The sequence below is a fragment of the Lissotriton helveticus genome, chromosome 3_1 (genome assembly GCF_964261635.1).
Source record: "Lissotriton helveticus chromosome 3_1, aLisHel1.1, whole genome shotgun sequence".
In the NCBI taxonomy this organism is placed as follows: domain Eukaryota; kingdom Metazoa; phylum Chordata; class Amphibia; order Caudata; family Salamandridae; genus Lissotriton; species Lissotriton helveticus.
In genome coordinates, this window is record NC_136061.1 from 1,089,782,449 (window position 1) to 1,089,803,086 (window position 20,638).

The window sequence follows — 20,638 nt, forward strand, 5'->3', positions numbered from 1 at the left end:
GAGTATATTTTTCCAATTATCCTCAAAAGACAAAGGCAGTAAGAGCGCGTATGGTCATCCTCCCTTGTACACATCAAATGCCTCCTTTAAATCTGGCCTTCGTATACTTTTCTTGCACGCCTGATCGAATTTATGACCAGTGGCGTAAGGAAACCATAGGCACCCCCCTGCAAAGGATGGCAGGTTGAACCTGGCAATACCCATACCTTCGAGCTGACAATCTAAGGAGGCCCAACTTATGTATAGAAGACTGCCCCCCACGCAACCCAAAGGCTGCAGGGTGTCCTTTTCGCCCCTGTTTATGTCAGTCTGTCACTTTATGTCATTCGGCAGTGATCAGTAGCCATATCTGGTGTATGTTGTTTGTCAATAAAACCCATTATTCAGCATTAGATGCTTTGTTGTTAATTACATTAAATAATCACCTTCATATCATACTCCAGTCACAGTCGCCTTACGAGTAATTCACCGAAAATTGCTAATTATTGCAAACACAAAATCACCTCTGTAACTAGAGCAATTTAGTTCAGGTCACTTTCTGATCACCATAATGTAAGGTTGTGTCAATAGCTCAGTTTGAGTCATTGTTAAATCCTACAGTCCACTAAATAGAACTTGTGGCAGGGTCTGGCACAAATAATTCATTTTGTTCTTGTCTCCATTGTGTTTTTGATTTTGATCTCATTGAGAGATATTAAAGTGCCATTAAAAATCAGTATGTGTCTATTTACTAAACAGATTTTCCATCCTATCCCAGAAATGTCTGGTGCCTTGAATTGGATGGGTTTGAAAGGATAGGATTTGGCAGTTTGTTTAGCAATATGCTGTTACTTATGTTGCTCCACAGAACAGTGCAGTACTTGTCCGAATTGATGAAAACTAGGGTGAGTACGCATGGTTGGTAAAGTCGACGGCTGTCTTTCTGCTCTGTGAAAAGATCATGAGTGTTCATCTTTGTAGTTGTGAGCTTAGCACTGTATATATCTATGCTTTTGTCCCAGAGAAGTGTAAGGCTTACAGAGTGATTCTTCAACCCATTATATCTATTGTACTAATGTTTAGCTGAAACTGTTATCCGCTATTGTTACGCCACTGTCACCAATACAGCCGGTATAAGTAACACTGGATGGTGAAGTTAAAGGTTGGGCTTAGTCTGCCAGCAGGCTATCATAGGTGGTGGTCCATTGATTACAGGGTCCCTGCCATCACAAGGCCGAGGAAGTTTGCCCAATTTTAGGTGGGTTTCCTGATGCAGACTCCAGTCATGATAAACAACATCGGGCCCACTCATTGTTCAGTTTTGACAAAAGTGCATCCACTGCTCCTTCTCTTTTCCATTTTAAAACATTAGACAATGCGACAATGCAGTATTTCAAAAGCAGATGTAACTACAAAGAGCACATTTTGATAATACATTTTTATTAGCAGACAATAGCAATCTTAAGAGGAATTGCATAGCTTCATACACACTTTGACCCCAAGTCCATCACAGTCTCTCTCTCTCTCTCTCTCTCTCTCTCTCTCTCTCTCTCTCTCTCTCAGTCAGTCAGTCTCTCTCTTTCAGTCAGCCAGTCTCTCTCTCTCTCTCTCTGTGTCAGTCAGTCTATCTCTCTCTGTCATTCAGTCTCTCTCAGTCAGTCAGTCTGTCAGTCAGTCTCTCTCTCTCTCTCTCTGTCAGTCTCTCTATCTCTTTTTTTTAAAATTTATTTTCATTCCACAGCAAATTCAAAAAATAAGTAAATACAATACATGAATCAATTGAATTATTTCTTCATGCCGGTACATTCATATAGTCCGAAATAGGCCCCCACATATCCCTACCAATTTTTCGTTTATTCACCCCTCTAACAGCATACAAGCTAAATTCCAAATTAAATAAGCTAAACATTCCACTTCTCCATTGAAAAAAAGAAGGAGGATCCACTTGAAGCCAGGCGGCAGCAATGCACAATCTTGCTACAGTCATAGCAATAAATATAAGATGACGATATTTAAAGAGTTCCCCACCCCTACTAAATTGGATATCTGTCCCCAGAAGCATAGTTAAAGAAGTTATAATAATTGTTTTGCCAATCAAATCACTTAAGAATTGTTCAATATCAGCACAAAAATACTTTAGCTTCCCACAATTAAACAAAATATGTAACATATCCGCATCATCATCATTACATCGGAAGCATTTCCCATTATGTCCAATTTTCCACTTGGCCATATATGCCGGGGTGTAATATAAATTAAAAATAGTTTTAAAGCATTGTACACGCAAATTGGCTGACATTAAAGATTCTTTTGATAATGCAATAACATATTCTAACGATGGGGCCTCCATCATTAAAGTTTCAGACCATTTATCCCTTTTTTTTCTGCAAATCATCTTTCCTATATGCTAATAATAGGTGATATACCTCCCCAATTTTTGCCTTGCATTGTATAGCATTTATAACTAAATTGGGAAGACATATAATTCTTCGCCGTATTATAAAGTTGCAAATTTGTAGGTATTTAAAAAATTGTTGTTTCGGTAAATTAAATAAACGAGATAGCTCAATAAAAGACATTACTGTCCCATCAGCTCCTATGAAATCCCCCAATTGTACAATCCCTTGTGCCCGCCAACCTGTTGCCAAAGCATCCCAAAAAATTGGAGGTAGTAATTTAGTAGCATTGGTTGGAGTATACCATGACACCTTCCCAACTTGGGATAATTTTCCAACCTTTTTCCAAACATTGAAAGCTGATGATAAAACCTTGAACCTGGTGCGTTTAAAGTAACTCCCATCTATTTCTTTGAATAAAGATTGTCTAGTTTCTGATCCTAACAACATTTTATAGATTGAGGGCGCTTTTGCCACATTAAGTAAGTCTGCTCCAGTTAACATTATCCTCAACCTTAACAGAAAACATGTATAAAAATACAACATAAAATCTGGCATTGCTAACCCCCCCGATCAACCGGAAGAGTAAGGAATCGCATAGCCCTTCTTGGTTTTCCCGGGGTCCAAATAAATTTTGAGCAAATAGCTTGTAGTTGCTGGAGTTGGGGTACCGTAAACTCTAAAGGGACTGCTCTAAATAAGTATAAAACCTTTGCTAACACATTCATTTTAACCACATTTACCCTGCCAATAAGTGTAAGATGTAGTCGTGACCATTTGTCAAGTGAATTCCTAATATTAGCCGCCAATTCCCCCCAATTAACATCCAATATTTCAGACATGGATGAACGCACTTTTATACCTAAGTATAACACTTCCTTTTCTACACGTGGATCATTCATTGTGATAGAATCGGAAGTCATTATTTGTGTTTTTGTTGCGTTCAATTTATACCCAGATGCTTGACCGAATATTATCGCCAGTCGTTCTATCTCTTGTAATGCTAGAACAGGCTCTGAAGAAGCTATCGCAACATCGTCCGCGTAAGCGAATAAGGTATATGGAATATTCTGCACTACAAATGGTGTAATCCGGACATTATCAGCCAGCAAATCAATAAAGGGGTTAATATAGAGGGCAAATAATAATGGTGAACTGGGGCACCCGTGTCTGGTGCCCCTAGTAATATTAACTGTTTTAGACATTAGACCCATCATAGAAATTTTAGCTACTAGTGAAGTATATAACACCTTAATGGCCGTCAGAAAGCGTTGACCGAAACCTGAGAGTCGCATTAATTCCCATAAATATGTCCATTCTACACGGTCAAACGCTTTCTCCGCGTCTAATAACATCAAGCCAAGATCACGTCTCTCCACTTGTGCAATATCAAAAAGTGTCACTACCTTGTTGATATGTGAAGTGGTACTACGGCCTGATATAAAACCGTGTTGCATTTGTGATACCAATGAAGGAATAACTCTGGATAGACGAGTGCCCAATATTTTCGAATAGATCTTACTATCACAATTTAATAGTGATATTGGCCTGTATGAGCCTACCAACTCTGGATCTTTGCCTTTTTGATTAAATACTACTATAGTAGCTTCTGCCCATAACTGCGGTGCCCGTCCTGCTTGTGCAGCCCTAAAAGTTTCAAGCATATCGAATTTAATTACACCAAAGAAGAGCTTATAAATTTCCCCAGGTAATCTATCTGGCCCGGCAGCTTTTCCCAAAGCTAAGCCCTTAACTGCTGTCTCCAACTCTTCCATGGAGATAGGTTCTTCTAAAGCTAATATATCAATAGGATCTAGATATTTCAAAGTCCCTTCAGTTAGATTAAAAAACTCTCTATGGTCTTGCGGTTGTGCTGTATATAACTCAGAGTAGAATCTATGAAATAATGATAAAATCCCTTCAGAATCTAAACATGTTCTCCCATCACTATCTTTCAAGGCTTTAATCCTGCCTATAGCTTCTTTCCTGCGTAACTTCCATGCCAAGCATTGTCCCACCGATTCTCTGTATTCGTGCATTTGTTTTTTACTAACTAGGTATTTTCGTGTATTATCAATGTGCCAAATCCCTTGAATTCTCACTCTTACTTGTTCAATAATTTCATCAGACTCTGCGATATTATTTGCCCCTAGTTTAACACAATCCACTAACTTTGCCTCTGCCTCCTTTAACTGTTCATATAATGCACGTAACTCCAGCTTTTTCACTCGATTCTGTCCAAAGACAAAACTTAAAACTTCCCCCCTAAAACTCGCCTTAAATGAATCCCAAACGGTAGCGCAGTGAGTTGAATTCCTATTATTGATAAAAAAAATCCCTTATCCATTGGGCCAACTGTTCTTTAAATCTCTCATTCGCACAGAGTTTATGGTCAAATGAAAACATCCTTAAAGGTGGGGTTTGACTTTTAGCTTTAAGTGTCATTAAAATCGGTGAATGATCGGACGTAATCCTTGGAAACACTTGAATTGCAGCCTCATCTTTCCAAGAGAATGACAAAAAAATAATAATCTAGACGTGCAAATTTCTTATGGGGATATGAATAATAAGTGAAGCCAGGAATTGCTGGATTCAAATAACTCCACAAATCTATTAGCGCGTGATCATTAATAAAGTTATACAAAGCTTTAAAGACACGGGGTATCCGTCCTTTATACTTTCGCAGACCATCATATAATTCAGGAATCGTTAAATTAATATTCATATCACCACAACGAATAAGTGGTAAATCCCATGACGCTAATTCCACATTTAGTTCCACCAAAATCGAAGATTCATCCAGGTTAGACCCATATACAGCACAGATTGTGAATTTAACATGCCCAAAGAGACATTGTGCAATCGCCCACCTCCCACATTTGTCAGCTAGGCATCATGCCATCGTAACCCTATTATCTTTGACTAAAATTGCTACTCCTCTGATCATAGAAGCTTGATGAGAAGGAACTATTAAGGAATAGCCAAGCTTTTCTAATAGGGCCCTTTGTGACCAAGGTACATGTGTCTCCTGGAGACAGACTACATCGGGCTGAATGTTACGGAGCTCAGCTGACACGCGATTCCTTTTACTCCAGCTATTTAGGCCAGAAACATTACAGGTACAAATTTTAAAACCAATTGCTGCCATGTTAAATGGAAGGACAATCTAAATTTAACAACCATCTCATAATACTGAATGCACCAAATACCTAAATATTACGTTACATTGTACCCAAACATTTTTTTGTTCAATTTTCACATGTTTTTTTCCCCCTTTTTCCCTCACCCTGGTGAACCCTGTACCTCCCCCACCCCAACTACCTGACTACACCCACCCCTCCCCCCCACAAACGAGGCTTTAGGACTGATAGTTCTGTAGATGGAGACTAGTGTGTACCCCCTTGCTAACTCCCGCAGCTCTGACTACAAACCGGAGTGCAAAGGCATAATAATCCAAACACTGATATCAAATATAAACAAAAAAAACTATGCCAGTGCGCTCCTATACCTATATAATTTTAAACAATACTTTGTTGCAGATACAAAAGAAGCCAATTATTCCTTATTAAGGGATAGTAAGAACTTTTTAGCTGAAACCTCAGTCAAAAAAAAGTGTACATTCCTTATAAACAACTTTAAGTTTTGCCGGATTCAGCAAAAAAGACTGTGCACCTTTGCCTTGAAATTGAGGGATCAATTCACGTAGCTGCCATCTTAATTCCACAGTATACCTACAAAAATCGTGTTGAACAAAAAATTCAAAATCCCCCCAAACCTTTTCTTATAGGGTCGAGCCAACTGAAACACATCTTCCCTTGCCAGAAAGCTATTAAGAGAAATTAATAAGTCCCTGGGTTTTTCCTTTGCAGAGTCTGTATTGGGCAGGGCAGGTTTAAAGAAAGGAAAGTGATGTGCCCTTTCCTCTTCCCGCTCCCAGTCCCATTTGAAAAGTTCCGGTAAAGCTTTCGTAAACAACTCCACCACAAAACGATGGGGATCTTGACCTTCTTTTCCTTCCGGAATCTGCAAAATATGCGAATTGTTCCGTCTTACCCGATTTTCTATATCGGCTAGTTTGCAGGCTGAATCATCCCTTACTGCCTGAAGTGAAGCTGTTACTGTTTATTGTTGAAGGAGGTCGTCCTCTAGTGTAGAGATCCTCGTCTCCACCTCATTAACCCGGCCAATGAACTCAGCTTGAGTTTTTGACATTCTACGAACGGTATTCTGAAGTTTGCTACATATATTCTGTGTTTTCAAATTCTCTTCCCTGGTTTCTGTGCGGAAGGATAAAATAGACTGATATATTAGGGAGAGAGAAATATCTCCTTCAGCAACTGTATAAATTACAGTCTGACCCGCACCATCTACATTTAAACCACCTATCATCGGCGTCAAATCTAGCTTCCTGCGAACCGTATCAGGGTGATTGGTTTGGTCAGTTAGATCATCCAGTAGGAGACTACTGTGGTCACTTCCCTCGTTCATACTCATTTGAGCCGCATACTGATGTACTAGATCTTTGATTGCTCAGATAGGGAATAATAATCCCCGGAGTCTGCATCAAATACTTGAGGCACAGTTCCATTTATTGCCATACCTTCAACTTCTGCCAAATTATTTTCTTTCCCAGTCTCTTGTTCCACACATGCAATTGCTGTTTCCTCCTCCACGGGAATATCCACCTCCTTCGCTACTTCAGCCACTACCTGCGCATCTAAATCTACAGTTGCAGTTGAAGTTATAATGATTCGTGGAGTGCCCTGGGTTTGAATATCAATGCCCTCATTTGGGGGGAGCGGATGTAAGGACTGGGGGGGGAGGTTGCTACTGTTGCTTCCCTCGTCGTCGCTCTTTACTGTTAGAGAAGATCGCCGGCATTTTTTTAACTTCTTGAGCAGGTTTTGCCTCAGCAGTATTACCAGCAATATTACCAGCAGCAGCGACTTTCCCTTGCTAAACATTCACTCTGGCTAAAAAGTTTTTCGCTTTGCTCACCTCTGCGTCGCCGGCCCCTCTGCCCGCTTCAGCTCCTCTCTCCACTGTGGCTGTGCCACCGGCAGCTCCCCGGTCCTGGAGAGGAGCCGAGTTCTCCAGGGCGCGTGATTTACCTCGTCCGCCTTTGGACGGCATGTCACTCTCGCAACAATCCGGTCGAAAATTAGGCAAACGCTGACTTCCTGCAGCCCGTAGCAGCACCAGCTGCCTCCAATTATCTCTCCTCCAAGCAATTCTCTCCAAAGGCTCCAATGCCCCCTCACACCGTCTCGGAGCAGAGAAACCTAGCCGCGGGACAACCAAGATTCAGTGGCCGCGAAGAAAGAGACAAGAGCAGAGAGTGAAGCACACCGCCCACTGCCAGAAACCAAACGCCAAACACCGCAGCTCGCTGCCTCAGCACCACCGATTCGGGCAAAAATAATAGCTACAGCAGCTGCCAGTTTTTGATGTGGTAAGTTTTGCACAGTTAGTTGTCCGAATACTTTTCAATATAACTGCAACATTGTATCTGCAATAGCTCACAACGCGGGAGCCGCAAGGAACGCCGTCCTACACGTCCGTGGTCACGGGCACCACCTTGCCTCTGTCAGTCTCTCTATCTCTCTCTCTTTCTGTCAGTTTCTCTCTGCCAGCCAGTCAGTCTCTTTCTCAGTCAGTCTCTCTCTCAGTTTTTCAGTCTCTCTCTCTCCCCCGGTCAGTCAGTCTCTCTCTCTCAGCCAGTCTCTCACTCTCAGTCAGTCTCTCTCTTTCTGTCAGTCAGTCTCTCCCTTTCTGTCAGTCAGTCTCTCAGCCAGTCTCTCTCTCTCTCTCTGTCAGTATCTCTCAGTCAGTCAGTCTCTCTATCTCAGTCAGCCAGTCTCTCTCTAAGTCAGTCCCTCTCTCTCTCTCTCTGTCAGTCAGTCTCTCTCTCTGTCAGTTTCTCTCTCTGTTAGTCAGTCTTTCTCTCTCTGTCAGGCAGTCTCTCTCTGTCAGTCTCTCTCTCTCTCTCTCTTAGTCTCTCTCTCTCTGTCAGTAAGTCATTCTCTCTGTCAGTGTCTCAGTATGTATCTCTCTCCGTCAGTCTCTCTCTCTCTCTCTTAGTCTCCCTCTCTCTCAGTCAATCTCTCTCTCAGTCAGTCTCTCTCTCTCTGCCGGTCAGTCTCTCTCTCTCTCTGTCAGTGTCTCAGTTTCTCTCTCTCAGTCAGTCAGTCTCTCTCAGTCAGTCAGTCTCGCTCTCCCTGTCAGCCTCTCTCTTAGTCAGTCAGTTTCTCTCTCTGTCAATCCCTCTCTCTGTCAGTCTCTCTCTCAGTCAGTCAGTCTCTCTCCGTCAGTCTCTGTCTCAGTCTCTCTCTCTCGCAGTCAGACAGTCTCTCTCAGTCAGTAACTCTCTCTGTCAGTCTCTCTCTGTCAGTCAGTCTCTCTCTCTGTGAGTCAGTCTCTTTCAGTCAGTCTCTCTCTCTGTCGGCCAGTCTCTCTTTCTCTGACAATCTCTCAGTCTCTCTCTCTGTCAGTCTCTCTGTCAGTCCGTCTCTCTCAGTCAGTCTCTCTCTCTCAGTCAGTCTCTCTCTCTCTCTGTCAGTCTCTCTCTCAGCCAGTCAGTCTCCCAGTCTCTCTCTCTCTCAGTCTCCCTTTCCCAGTCAGTCAGTCTCTCTCAGTCAGTCATTCTTTCTCTACTTCAGTCAGTCAGTCTCTCTCGCTGTCAGTCAGTCTCTGTCAGTCAGTTAGTCTCAGTCAGTCAGTCTCTCTCTCTTTCTGCCAGTCTCTCTCTCAGTCAGTCTCTCAGTCAGTCTCTCTCTCAGTCAGTCTCTCTCAGTCAGTCAGTCTCTCTCGCAGTCAGTCTCTCTCTCTCAGTCAGTCAGTCTCTCTCAGTCAGTCAGTATCTCTCTACCTCAGTCAGTCAGTCAGTCTCTGTAGTCAGTCAGTTTCTCTCTCTGTCGGTCAGTCTCACTCTCAATCAGTCTCTCTCTCTCTCTCTGTCAGTCAGTCAGTCTCTCTCTCAGTCAGCCAGTCTCTCTCTCTCTCAGTCAGTCTCTCAGCCAGTCAGTCTCTCGGTCAGTCAGTATTCAGTCTCTGAGTCAGTCAGTCAGTCTCTACTCTCTCTCCACTCTCTCTCTCTCCATTCTCTCTCTCAACTCTGTCCACTCTATCTCCACTGTCTCACTCTCTCTCCACTGTCTCTCTCTCCACTCTCTTCGCTGTCTCTCCACTCTCTCTCCACTCTCTCTCTACTCTCTCTCCACTCTCTCACTCTCTCTCCACTCTCTCTCCATTCTCTCTCTACTCTCCCTCCACTCTCTCTCTCTCACTCTCTCTCTCTCCCTCTCTACTCTCTCTCCACTCTCGATCCACTCTCTCCAATCTCTCTCCACTCTCTCCACACTCTCTCTCCACTGTCGCCCTCCACTCTCGCGCTCTACTCTCTCTCCACTCTCTCTCCACTCTGTCTCTCTCTCTTCTCTCTCTCTACCCTCTCTTCACTCTCTTTCTCTCTCCACTGACTCTCTCCAGTCTCTCTTCACTCTCTCTCTCTCCACTCTCTCTCTCCACTGTCTATCTCCACTCTCTCCACTGTCTCTCTCTTCACCCTCTCTCTCTCTCCACTCTCTCTCGCTCCACTCTCTCTCTACTCTCTTCCCATTCTTTCTGTCAGTCTCTCTCTCTCTCTCAGTCAGTCTCTCTCAATCAGTCAGTCTCTCTCAGTCAGTCTCTCTCTTAGTAAGTCAGTTTCTCTCTCTGTCAATCCCTCTCTCTGTCAGTCTCTCTCTCAGTCTCTCTCTCAGTCAGTCAGTCTCTCTCCGTCAGTCTCTCTCTCACTCAGTCTCTCTCTCTCAGTCTCTCTCTCACGCAGTCACCCAGTCTCTCCCAGTCAGTCTCTCTCTCTCTCAGTCAGTAACTTTCTCTGTCAGTCTCGCTCTCTGTCAGTCAGTCTCTCTCTCTGTAAGTCAGAGTCTCTCTCAGTCAGTCTCTCTCTGTCAGTCAGTCTCTCTCTCTCAGTCAGTCACTCTCTCTCTATCAGTCTCTCTCTCTGTCAGTCTCTCTCAGCCAGTCAGTCTCTAAGTCTCTCTCTCTCTCTTAGTCTCTCTCTCTCTCAGTCAGTCAGTCTCTCTCTCCCAGTCAGTCAGTCTCTCTCAATCAGTCATTCTCTCTTTACCTCAGTCAGTCTCTCTCTCAGTCAGTCTCTCTCTAAGTCAGTCAGTCTTACTCTCTCTCAATCAGTCAGTATCTCTCTCTCTGAGTCAGTCTCTCAGCCAGTCAGTCTCTCAGTCAATCAGTATTCAGTCTCTCAGTCAGTCAGGCAGTCTCTCTACTCTCTCGCCACTCTTTCTATCTCCACTCTCTCTCTCTCTCCCCTCTCTCTCTACTCTGTCCAATCTATCTCCACTGTCTCACTCTCTCTCCACTGTCTCTCTCTCCACTCTCTCTCCACTCTCTCTCTCCAACCTCTCCACTCTCTCTCCACTCTCTCTCTCCACTCTCTCTCTACTCTCCCTCCACTCTTTCTCCACTGTCTCTCTCTCTCCACTGTCTCTCTCTCCACTCTCTTGTTCTCTCTACTCTCTCTCCCCTCTTTCGCTCTCTCTCCACTGTCTCTCTCCACTGTCTCTCTCTCTCCACTCTCTCTCTCCAACCTCTCCTCTCTCTCTCTACTCTCCCTCCACTCTCTCTCCACTGTCTCTCTCTCCACTGTCTCTCTCTCCACTCTCTCACTCTCTCTCCACTCTCTCTCTCTCTACTGTCTCTCTCCACTCTCTCGCTAAAACCTCTCCACTCTCTCTCCACTCTCTCTCTCCACTCTCTCTCTCTACTCTCCCTCCACTCTTTCCCCACTGTCTCTCTCTCCACTGTCTCTCTCTCCACTCTCTCGCTCTCTCTACTCTCTCTCCACTCTCTCACTCTCTCCACTGTCTATCTCCACTTTCTCTCTCTCCACTCTATCTCCACTTCTCTCTACTCTCTCTCTCCACTCTCTCTCCACTCTCTTTCCACTCTCTCTCTCTCCACTCTCACTCTACACTCTCTCTCTACTCTCAATCCACTCAGTTTCTCCACTCTCTCTCTCCACTCTCTCTCCACTGTCTCCCTCTACTCTCTCTCTCCACTCTCTCTCCAGTGTCTCTCTCTCCACTCTCTCTCTCCACTCTCTCCTCCCTCTCTCTCTCTCTCTCTCTCCACTGTCTCTCTCCACTCTCTCTCCACTCTCTCTCCACTGTCTCCCTCCACTCTCTCTCGCTATACTCTCTCCACTCTATCTCCACTGTCTCTCTCTCTCCACTCTCTCTTCACTCTCTCTCTCCACTCTCTCTCTGCACTCTCCACTGTCTCCTTCCACTCTCTCTCTCTACTCTCTCTCCACTCTCTCTCCACTATCTCTCTCCACTCTCTCTCTCCCCACCCTCTCTCTCTACTCTCTCTCCACTCTCTCTCTAATCTCTCGCCACTCTCTCTCTCCACTCCCTCTCTCCACTCTCTCTCCACTATCTCTCTACTCTCCCCACTCTCTCCCCTCTCTCTCTCCGCTGTCTCTCCACTCTCTCTCCACTATCTCTCCACTCTCCCCACTCTTTCCCCTATGTCTCTCCTCTGTCTCTCCACTCTCTCTCTCCACTCTCTCTCTACTCTCTCTCCACTCTCTCTCTTGACTCTCTCTCCACTCTCTCTCCACTCTCTTTCTCCACTCTCTCTCTCTCCAATCTCCCCACTCTCTCCCCTCTCTCTCCCCGCTGTCTCTCTTCACTCTCTCTCCACTCTCTCTCTCCACTCTCTCTCTACTATCTCTCCACTCTCTCTCTCCAGTCTCTCTACTCTCTCTCCACTCTCTTTCCACTGTCTCTCTCTACTCTCTCTCTGCTGTCTCTCTCTCCACTCTCTCCTCTCTCTCTCTCCACTCTCTCTCCCTTCTCTCTCTCAACTCTCTCTCCACTGTCTCCCTCCACTCTCTCTCTCTACTCTGTCTCCACTCTCTCTCCACTGTCTCTCTCTCCACTCTCTCTCCTCTCTCTCCTTCCACTCTCTCTTGACTCTCTCTCCACTCTCTCTCCCCTCTCTCTCTCCACTGTCTCCCTCCACTCTCTCTCCACTGTCTCCCTCCACTCTCTCTCTCTCCACTCTCTCTCTCTCTCCACTCTCTCTCCACTGCGTCTCTCTCCGCTCTCTCTCTCTCCACTGTCTCTCTCTCTCCACTGTCTCTCTCCACTCTCTCTCCACTCTCTCTCTCCACTCTCTCTCCACTCTCTCTCTCTCCACTTTCTCTCTACTCTCTCCCCAATCTCTTCACTCTCTTCTCTCTCTCTCTCTGCTGTCTCTCTCCACTCTCTCTCCACTCTCTCTCTACTCTCTCTCCACTCTCTCTCTCCAACTCGCTCCTCTCTCTCCACTCTCTCTCTCTCCACTCTCTCCAATCTCTCCACTCTCTCCACTCTCTCTCTCTCCACTCTCTCTCTCCAATCTCTCCATTCGCTCCACTCTCTCTCCACTCTCTCTCACAAAGTAGTGTGCGTTCTAACAAGAGTGCTTACCTGAGGGCACCATTTTCCTGCCTCGTCCCTTCTCATATGAGCATTGCCCTGGAGAATGCTTTCTCTGGGGCCCCCACGCTCATCCTTTTTCTGGGCCTGGCACGCTCTGACTGAAGAGAAACAATGTAACTTGTTACATTGTTTCTCTTCAGTCCTGAGTCAGCGAGGAGCTCAGAGCAGGCTGCAGACTGCAGCTGCCTGAGATAAATCCACTCACAGCTCTCTACCGATTAGCTGAGTGGGCCCCCCTTCATGTACTGGAGACTGGGCTGCGGGGGTGTTTGTTATGCCCATGTCTGACGCGTGGGAAGATTAATAGAGGTGCTAAGTTCTGTTGCCGTAGTAAAAAATAGCCTGCATAGTGGGTGGCACAATTTGCCACACAAAAAGCCTTGAAAAAGGTTTGTCTGGGTTCCAGGAATAAGTGGCAGGCTCGAAGGGCTGTTGCAAGATAGTTCAATGATCACAGGTTGAAGAGGGTTCTTGTAGAAGCACTGAAGCTTGCGAAGACAGAAGGCAGCACCCACAAGGAAAGTTCCATTAGTGCAATCTAGTACAAGTGCCATGGTATCTTAGACTCACTGATAGAACCCAGGAATGGGAAACTGAGCCTCAGAGTTGCAGACTATCCAATTCTGTTAAGAGGCAGTGGACAAGTATTGGGTGATCTATATCCATAATTTTTTTCTGATCTAACTGTCATCAGTTCTGTTGCACCAACAATTAAAGTTAAAAATCTTTGGGATATCTGGGAGGAAGCTGAGGTAGGCACTAGCCGCCATGGCAGTAAAACTGGTGTCTACCCCGCCAGATGCATCTTACCAGTTGTAAACAGTCTATCAGGTGATTTGCGACAGGTGAAATGCATTTTACTATGTACAAACTCTATTTTGCGAGTTGGTAACCTATTACCAACCCGCAAAATAAGGTTTGCGAGTCGCTATTAGGAAGGGGAGTGCCAGGGGCGTCCCTTCTTAATAGTAACTCGCAGGGGTATGTACGATTGTTTTGCAACCAGAATGCGGTCGCAAAACAATTGCAGTTTACTGCCTACTTCAAGTAGTTGGTAAGGCAGTTGCAAATGGGAAGGGGTCCCCAATGGACGTCCATATAATAGGTCCACTATATTATTCGTTGGCAAGGCAATGTGGGAAACAGCTCCGATTGTGTTCGTAATCTGTGAACCTTCAAGTAACATTGGTTCTGAGCATCCGCTGCGGAGCATCGTTTGGTAGATACACCGCCATTAAGCCAGGAAGGAATACTGGCTTTCATCAATATCTGCGAATTAATAAGCAAGATCACCGTCGGGGGCACAAGTTGCTGTTGCACCGACAGAACTGATTTATACAGTTTTCGCACCACCAAAAGCCCGGCTGGGTTTATGAGAAGGCTGTCCTCACCCGTCCCACACAGTCCTGAGGAAGACCCGCCTAGACGCCCCCAGAGGCGCTTCCAGAGCGTCGAAACGTCGACGAATAATATAGTGGACCTATTATATGAAAATCCTGTATTTAATATTGACATTTGCAGTGTACAGTTGGATAGTAAAAATAGTATAGGCCACGATAAATCCTTCCTGTGTCCCCCTTGTAAATAATGTTTGTATATTTTGTCAGTCAGACTTGCGCCGAGAGCACAGAGCACTAAAAGTCACGAATTGCACTTATTGTTCACTTTTCAGCCTTTTTGTAAATGATATACATTCGAAGTATTTATGAATGAATACAATTTATAAAACGTTACATGAATACATAGATGGTTTGGATTCTGTTTCTTAAAATATATTTTTTGTTGGAAACACTTTTAAGTAAAGAGTTGTTTGAATGCTACATACATATATGAGATAGCAAAAGAAATACGTTGCAGCCAAATGAACCAACTGTTTATAATATTAATTTACTGCCCAGGTTCATAGGGATACTGGGTTAACCCCATTGGATACTGAACTGGCCCATAAGATACAGCATAAACCATAAAAACCCAAGAACGTGAAATTACCCCCCTCTACCACCCCCTCCCGGTCTCCCTGCCAGACGGACCCCAACTATCCGCCACCCCAACTTAGCAGAATGCTTCAATCCCATCAACAGTACTTGCATGTGGGGGCGAGAGAAGTCTGTGGAGCACCGGAGTCTTTCCCCTCCACAAGGACAGTCTGATAGCCAGGGTGCGCCATGTTCCAGAATGCAGTCCTGCCAGTCCGGTCTTTGGCCCATCACCTTCAAGCGGGAGGACCATGTTATTTGTACCTCAGCCACTTGTATTATTCCCCTCTCACATGTGGCCAATCTATATAGACCTCTTCCTATTCTGGCACGTCTCAAGTGTATAGTGCCACTGATCGTCAGTCCTCGTTTTCAACCAACAGTGCACCTTCTTCCTCTTGTCCCCGTCTGTGTTCCGTAGAGTCATTGGTTTCTCTGCACTGCTGCTGTCTTCTGTCTGTCCCCCTGCAGCCTTCCACTCATCGCCATCCCTCGAGCCAGTCGTGGGCTTCCCCCGGCGTTTCAAAAAAACAGGTCTTCCTGTCTGCCACCATGCGCAGCACACGTAGTGGTGGGGCTATCCTTGCTGTTTATAGTATAACATCTCTGTTGCGGAAATTGTAAATTCGGGCCAGAACTGGTCTGTAGGGGGCCCAAGCTTAGGCCTTTCCCCCCGCACGCTGTGTGCACGTTCCACAGAGAAAAAATTGGATAACCCTCTGGGTTGGAGTCTAGTTTTGATAAGCTCCTCGACATAGAGATCCATGGCCGGATTCCCTTCGCTCTCGGGAATTCCTGTGTTTCGCACGTTGTTGCGCCGAGAGCTTCCCACCTGGTCGTCCAACTTCTCCACCATACGCCTATGTTCTGCTTCTAGATGGCTGACCCTACGGAGCAGTGCAGCGGTGTCCTTCAATAGGGTTTTTGTAACCTGTTCCACCTCACTGACTCTGGCAGTCATCTTCTGGAAGTCCGCTCTCAAAAGTTGAAATAGTGCCCACCGTCGATTGCACATTAGTGAGGGCTGACATGATGTCCTCCAGCGTCACCTTCGTCGCCCCCTCCACATTAGTCTTTATCAGAGGTGTCTTTGCGCTCAGATAGTGCAGGAAAGTCTTTATTAAAGGCAAATGAATCCAATTTGCCCTGCGAATTTGTGCGAGGGCCTCTGCCCCCCATCTCTGCCCGATGAATGTTGCGCCGGTCGGTAATCGCCGCCGCCTGCCGCGGGACCACTTTCCATGCGCGGCCTGTCGGTTTTCCTGCCACGCAGCTAATTTGTAGAGTATGAGGCCATGGACCGGCAAAGTGCGATCAAAAATGGCGCACCCTGGATCCCGGGACGCACTGCCTCTGTGCGAGCCCCCTTTCTTCCACTTGGGGCCATCAGTTATGGAGCCTGTTGTCACCCTCAGCCATGCCGTAGGCTATGTTGTTCTGTAGCGTATTATTGCTACCAGTGCCGCCAGTTCAGTCATTCAGGGCCCCGGGGCAGAATATAGTACTGCTCACACCTTCAACAAAGTCTCTCTCCCACCTGGTGTGATCTTGTGCGGCAGGTTAGTGCTGCCGCCTTTGCAAAGTCTGTCCCAGTGCATACAGTGGGTTCCCGGCAGTTATGACTCCTCACACAGGCTCGGGGGAAAATCAATGTCCCGGCTCTCCCCGGCCGTGCAAGCCCCTCTCACTTATGCCGTGCGAGTTCAGGTTCTTTGTGTCCCGCATCGGGTATTGGCACCTCGCGGATGCTGGTCCTGACCTTGAAAGTATTCCGCCCCCTCCTCCGTCCTACCACACTGCAGCCCGGGGCCCACACCAGCCCCGCGGGCGCCCTGCAAAGTACGCCGGCAGTATGTGCCACAGGGGAGAAGAGCAAGTTAATGGGTGTGTTTGCTGGCAGTGTGCGCGGGTCGCCTCCGGCTCTCTCAGTCCCCACAGGCGCCCACTAGACCCTCCCCTGTCCTCAGGGCCCTACTCACTTCCGGCGGCCCTGGTGTTATGCCAGTCCCCGGCCATATTCTCCCGCAGCCGCCCGCCTTCACACACAGAGCTCCTGCTTGTCACACGCCGGAGCGATTGATGCCCCTTGCTGTCCGCTTTCAGTTGGTGCCCTTGAGGTCCTAAAATTAAAAGGATAATTGTCGGATTTTACGGGGAATCTGCGTCTCCTCCCGGAGCTTCTCTAAAGTGCGGCCATCATGATCGGCTGCAGGCCATGCCCCCTCATTTTTCTTTTTGAAACACATCCCACTGCCTTAAAAAAATTGCTTAATTTAAAAGCAAACACAGACATGGTGGTCTGCTGTCCCCAGTAGGCCACCATTCCTGTGTTATTGCCCATTCCCAGTGGGTAGCAAATTGCCACCTGCCTCATGAATATTGAGGAGGCGGGTCCATTGCACCCCAGTGGAAATCACTAACGTGTCTGAGACACATTAGTACATTTCATTTTGCGAGTCTGTAAATGTGAGTCACAAAAACTTGCAGTAAGAGGCTCGCAAAATAAAATGGTGATACATGTGGCCCTCTGTTACATGTCCACTTCCTTCATGGAAGATAACTCATTTATAACAGCAAATGTATATTTACATTTGTTTACCATTGTGCTTTTGAATGGATATTTGAGTTGGTGCTACCATTGTCATTTCTATCATTATATTCATTTTATATCACATTGTAGATAATATCATTTAATTATATTTTCCATTGATTGGCCAATTTTGTATTTTTCTTCTGTAGGTCTATGTGGTTGACAATAATATATACATGATGGAAAAACCAGGTGAACAACCTCGTTCTATTACTACAAATGGAAAAGAAAATCAAATTTTTAATGGCGTGCCTGATTGGGTTTACGAAGGTTAGTTTTTCTGCTTTTCATTTTATTGTTCATTTTGAAACAGTGTAAGTCTAGGTATACTCACAGGCGACAATATATAGTAACCTAATACGGTCTGTGTTATTTAAGGGTTCAACAGTATTTCTGATATGAATAATGTTTACTCGATGTTATTACTTGATTGCAGAATGTTCCCCGTCATTCTCACAGAATCTCTTCTTAAGAGAGAATTAGGCTGTCATATTTTTAAAAAACTGTTATTATTATTTTGTATTTCCTTTTGTATTTTGCTGAGATTTTAAAGCACGCAGGCCTACCTCTCCTTATTCGTCACTCGCAGATTTCCCCCACAGCCGATTAGGCGCTGGGACGGGGAAAAAGACGCCGTCATATTGGGGGTAGACCCGGTTGCCGCACTAGCTGTTGGGACCTCCCGACCCCTACCCGCAGTATTTAAATCGCACAGATAACCTTGCGCATTAATCAGAACTAGGTGCTGTCTCCTGAGGTGGAAGCCGGGAGAATTAGGTTGTCATATTTTTAAAAAACTGTTATTATTATTTTGCATTTCCTTTGTATTTTGCTGAGATTTTAAAGCACGCAGACCTACCTCTCCTTATTCGTCACTCGCAGATTCCCCCCACAGCCGATTAGGCGCTGGGACGGGGAAAAACTCGCCGCCATATTGGGGGTAGACCCGGTTGCCGCACTAGCTGTTTGGCCCCTCCCTTTTTTTTTTTTATATCATGAGTACCCTGCGCCGGCCACGGCAGGCCGGGGCCAGGGGCCACAACCCCTGCGTCATTTGCTGGACAAAAAAGGTATTATAGCTCTGATCTTCTTCTCAGCATGAGGCCTACTGTGGAAGCTAGCTGTGCGCGCTTTTATTACCCTTTAGATCTGCCTGCGACTTGTTCCTATAGTAAACATAAGCTGAACGCCACACAGTACCAGGATGGAAAGCTGGATATCAATATGTTGCTTCTAAATTGTAGGTCTTTACCTAAACATAGTCTAGAAATTGCACTCCTGCTGGATGAATATATGCCAGACGCAGTTTTTCTAATGGAAACCTGGCTGACGCCAGATTCTGAACCCGTTGTAGTACAAGCACTAATGCCGGATTATCAGATTATGCAGAAAGATCGCGCTCTTGGGAAAGGAAGGGGCGTGGCAATTATTTTTAAAGAACAGTACTTATGCCGATGTACCTTTGATTCTATCCCAGATTGTGAAAGCATGTTTTTTTGTATTGATTTCTCTTCGAATAACTGTTTTTCGGGCACTCTTATATATCGCCCCCCAGGCCCTCTAAAGCATTGTCATAAAGCCTTATCATCTATTGTCGCTGATTTGGTTATCACTCCCGCCAACTTCACGTTGCTGGGCGATCTCAACATGCATTTCGACACTGCCTCTGATCGCACTGCCGTGGAGCTGGCGGGCAGTCTAGCTGCATTACAACTGGAACAATTGGTTGTATCCTCTACCCACATTAAGGGCCATCTTTTGCACCCAGTTTTTAGTAACTGCACTGAGCTTAAGGTAGGCTCGACTATCGGCCTCCCATGGACTGACCATTTGTTGATCCCTCTTACTTGGTCTATATACAATTCATCCTCTTTGACTCCCATTCCATGGAAATCGAGGAACTGGTCCAGACTCCCAGTGGAACAGTGGACCAATAATCTTATGGCTTCTAAACCTCCATTTAATGAGGAACCTCTTCTAGCCAACAAGGAGTACAATGAATGGATTCTGAATTCTCTTGATGCCACTCTTCCCCTGTGTACAATCACTCCAAAGCGGTCGCGGAAAACCGATCCATGATATTCAGTGGTGCTCAGGGAAAAAAAACAACAATGTAAAAAACTAGAAAGAAGGTGGCGCCTGGAATATGCTGCCGCAGATAAAATTGTATACAGAGAGGCGATAAGAGCATATAAACAAGAGATAAAAAGTGCGCAATCTGTCTATTTCACAGGAAAAATCACGCTGGCCAAATCAAAACCCAAAGAAATCTATCGAATAGTAAAGAGTCTTACCAAGATCTCTCCTCCTTCTGTTTCCAATTGCAATACAGTGGTTCACTGCAATGATTTAGCAAATTTATGTATCATTCACAGATGCCAACCCAGGTTTCTCGGCCCAAGAACGGCTATTGCCGTTAGAAACTGTCCATCTGCCCTAATTTACTTTGGATCAGTTTCCTCTATTGGATAAGGAGACCCTTGAATCGTTGATGCGTCAAGTAAAGTCAGGATCCCCATGTGACCCAGCTCCCCGGGACATACTGGTTTCGGCCATCCATGTTGTTCCTTTCATCATTATGAGCCTACTGAATGCCTCCCTGTCTTCTGGTATAGTTCCGTTCACCTGGAAACAAGCCATGGTGGCGCCCACTTTTTAAAAAGCCGAACTTAGATCCCAGCAATTTTAATAACTATCGCCCTATCTCTCTGCTACCCTGGGTGAGCAAAATCCTAGAAAAATATATTAATATACATCTAACGAACTTTCTCGAGAGTAACCAACTGCTTGATGCCACCCAGACGGGTTTTCGCCCCAGACATGGGACGGAGACCGCTCTACTGGCAGTCACCGAGGAAACCAGAGGGATTCTGGATCGAGGGGGATCAGTGGCAGTGGTCCTCCTCGATCTGAGCGCAGCGTTCGACGCGGTTAACCACAATATGCTACTGCGTCGTCTCCTTAGCTTGGGAATTTCTGGGATGGCAATAACCTGGCTCAGATCTTTTCTAAGTAACAGGACCTTTCAGGTCTTTGAGGGAGACATTGTCTCCTCCAGTAAACCTCTGAACTGCGGAGTACCGCAGGGCTCATCATTGAGCCCTACGTTATTCAACGTTTATATGAGACCGCTGGCTGAGGTCTACCCTCCATATGGTATTAAGATCATTACATATGCAGACGATACGC

At 45.7% G+C, this 20,638-nt stretch overlaps 1 protein-coding gene across 7 annotated transcripts in view; it reads left to right on the forward strand.

Annotated features, from left to right (window-relative positions):
- Nucleotides 1-20,638, forward strand: part of LOC144823287 (dipeptidyl peptidase 4-like) — an 867,366-nt gene that overhangs the window by 460,922 nt on the left and 385,806 nt on the right. For all 7 annotated transcript variants that reach the window (XM_078681655.1, XM_078681657.1, XM_078681659.1 and 4 more), the window contains one exon: nucleotides 17,599-17,719. In XM_078681655.1, coding sequence (XP_078537781.1) covers nucleotides 17,599-17,719 — 121 coding nt within the window. The remainder of the gene's footprint in view (nucleotides 1-17,598; nucleotides 17,720-20,638) is intronic.